General features: G+C 41.4%; 1 protein-coding gene across 1 annotated transcript; it reads right to left on the bottom strand.

Moving 5' to 3' along the window:
- Positions 1-1,220: 1,220 nt before the first annotated feature.
- On the bottom strand, positions 1,221-1,471 carry SARC_13484 (hypothetical protein; the record flags this gene model as incomplete). The annotated part of the gene is made up of 1 exon (XM_014292385.1): positions 1,221-1,471. A coding segment is annotated over one exon (251 nt), but the record flags the coding sequence as incomplete, so codon positions are not given.
- Positions 1,472-1,997: the final 526 nt, after the last annotated feature.

The following is a 1,997-nucleotide window of genomic DNA, read 5'->3' as shown; positions in this document are numbered from 1 at the left end:
ATATGCAATACTAGTTAATTCTTGCATGCTATGTGTAGATATATATATATATAATACTGGCCTCTATAATGCACCTTCGGGAGTAATGCGTAGGCTGTCTCTAATACTGTTAGGGTTTAGGGTTTTAGGATACTTGGTCGAATAGATGAATGGGCACTAGGCTTTGCCCAGGACGCCCACCAACAGCGCATGGCAACTACACTCAGAAAACTGCACATTGCACAAACACACACACACATATATATATATATATATATATCTATATTTACACCCACACGCCCATACATACACATTGGTCACCCGCATAACTGCTAGCAAACGAGAGCAAGTACACTAAAAACCCTAAATACACGTATGTGTCTATGACATGCACCAGCCTCGAAAGTACAAGAACCGACGGATACTTAAACGAAGCTTATACACATGTGACCTACACAACTCTTATACACATGTGACTCATCACACACCCCTTATACACATGTGACTCACCACACACAACTTAAACACATGTAACTCACCACACACCACTTATACACATGTGACTCACCACACACCCCATATACACATGTGACTCAACACACACCCCTTATACACATGTGACTCACCACACACCCCTTATACACATGTGACTCGCCACACACCACTTATACACATGTGACTCACCACACCACTTATACATATGTGACTCACCACACACCCCTTATACACATGTGACTCACCACACACCCCTTATACACGTGTGACCCACGCACCTCTTATACACATGTGACTCACCACACGCCACTTATACATATGTGACTCACCGCACACCACTTATACACATGTGACCCACACACACCTTGTACACATGTGGTTTTAGGGTTTTATACACTTGTGACTCACCCCACACCACATATACACATGTAACCAACACGCCTCTTATACACATGTGGCTCACCACACACACCCTATACACATGTGACTCACACACCACTTATACACATGTGACTCGCCACACACCACTTATACACATGTGGCTCACACACCTCTTATACACATGTGAATCACCTCACACCCCGTATACACATGTGACTCACCACACCCCTTATACACATGTGACTCACCACACACCCCTTATACACTTGTGACTTACCACACACCCCTTATACACATGTGACCCAGATACCTCTTATACACATGTGACTCGCCACACACCCCTTATACACATGTGACTCACACACCTCTTGTGCGTAAACTTGCTGACGCTTTCGCCTATGCGCTCCACCAGGCCTGAGCAGTAGACAGTGGGGGGAGTTTCTGGGTCAGTCACGCCCACCAGTTGGTATTTAATGCTGCTACTGCCGCAGTTCAACACAAAGATCTGCTTGTTGCGGGTTTGAGTCAGAGATAGGGTGGATGCAGTCAATACACCATGTGTTGTGGTCAGGAAGCAGAATATAGAATCAGCATTCGGAAAAATGTTTATGGGCATTGCACACAAATACAGGACACGTGCGGGTATATATGCGTTTATATGTAAATAGACCCCATGATATACGCATGAATGTATTTAATATACTATCTTCATGCAAATCGTCTGCACTAGTTATTTTCACTTCAAGCATAAAACACCCTGAATTGCCCAGACAAATTTAAACTTACCTAATCACACGCAAGAGTGTATTTGCGCAAAATGAAACCCATACAACCGAGCTTATATGATATATATATATATATATATATATATATATGTATGTATATATACATATATCTATATATGTGAGTGTGTGTGAGTGTGTGTGGGTGTGTGTAAATATATATATATATATACTATATAAAATATATACATACATGCATTTCTATAGTCCCAGGATCAAATTCACGCATAAACATACGCGCACCTATATAAATACATACATACATCGACAATCCATAAATCTATAAATAACTATATATATATATATGTGTGTGTGTGTGTGTGTGTGTGTGTGTGTGTGTGTGTGTTGTGTGTGTNTTAT

Source organism: Sphaeroforma arctica (genome assembly GCF_001186125.1).
Source record: "Sphaeroforma arctica JP610 unplaced genomic scaffold supercont1.3344, whole genome shotgun sequence".
Lineage (NCBI taxonomy): Eukaryota > Ichthyosporea > Ichthyophonida > Sphaeroforma > Sphaeroforma arctica.
Note: the sequence above shows the minus strand (reverse complement) of the source record. Positions and strands in the feature narration are given on the sequence as shown.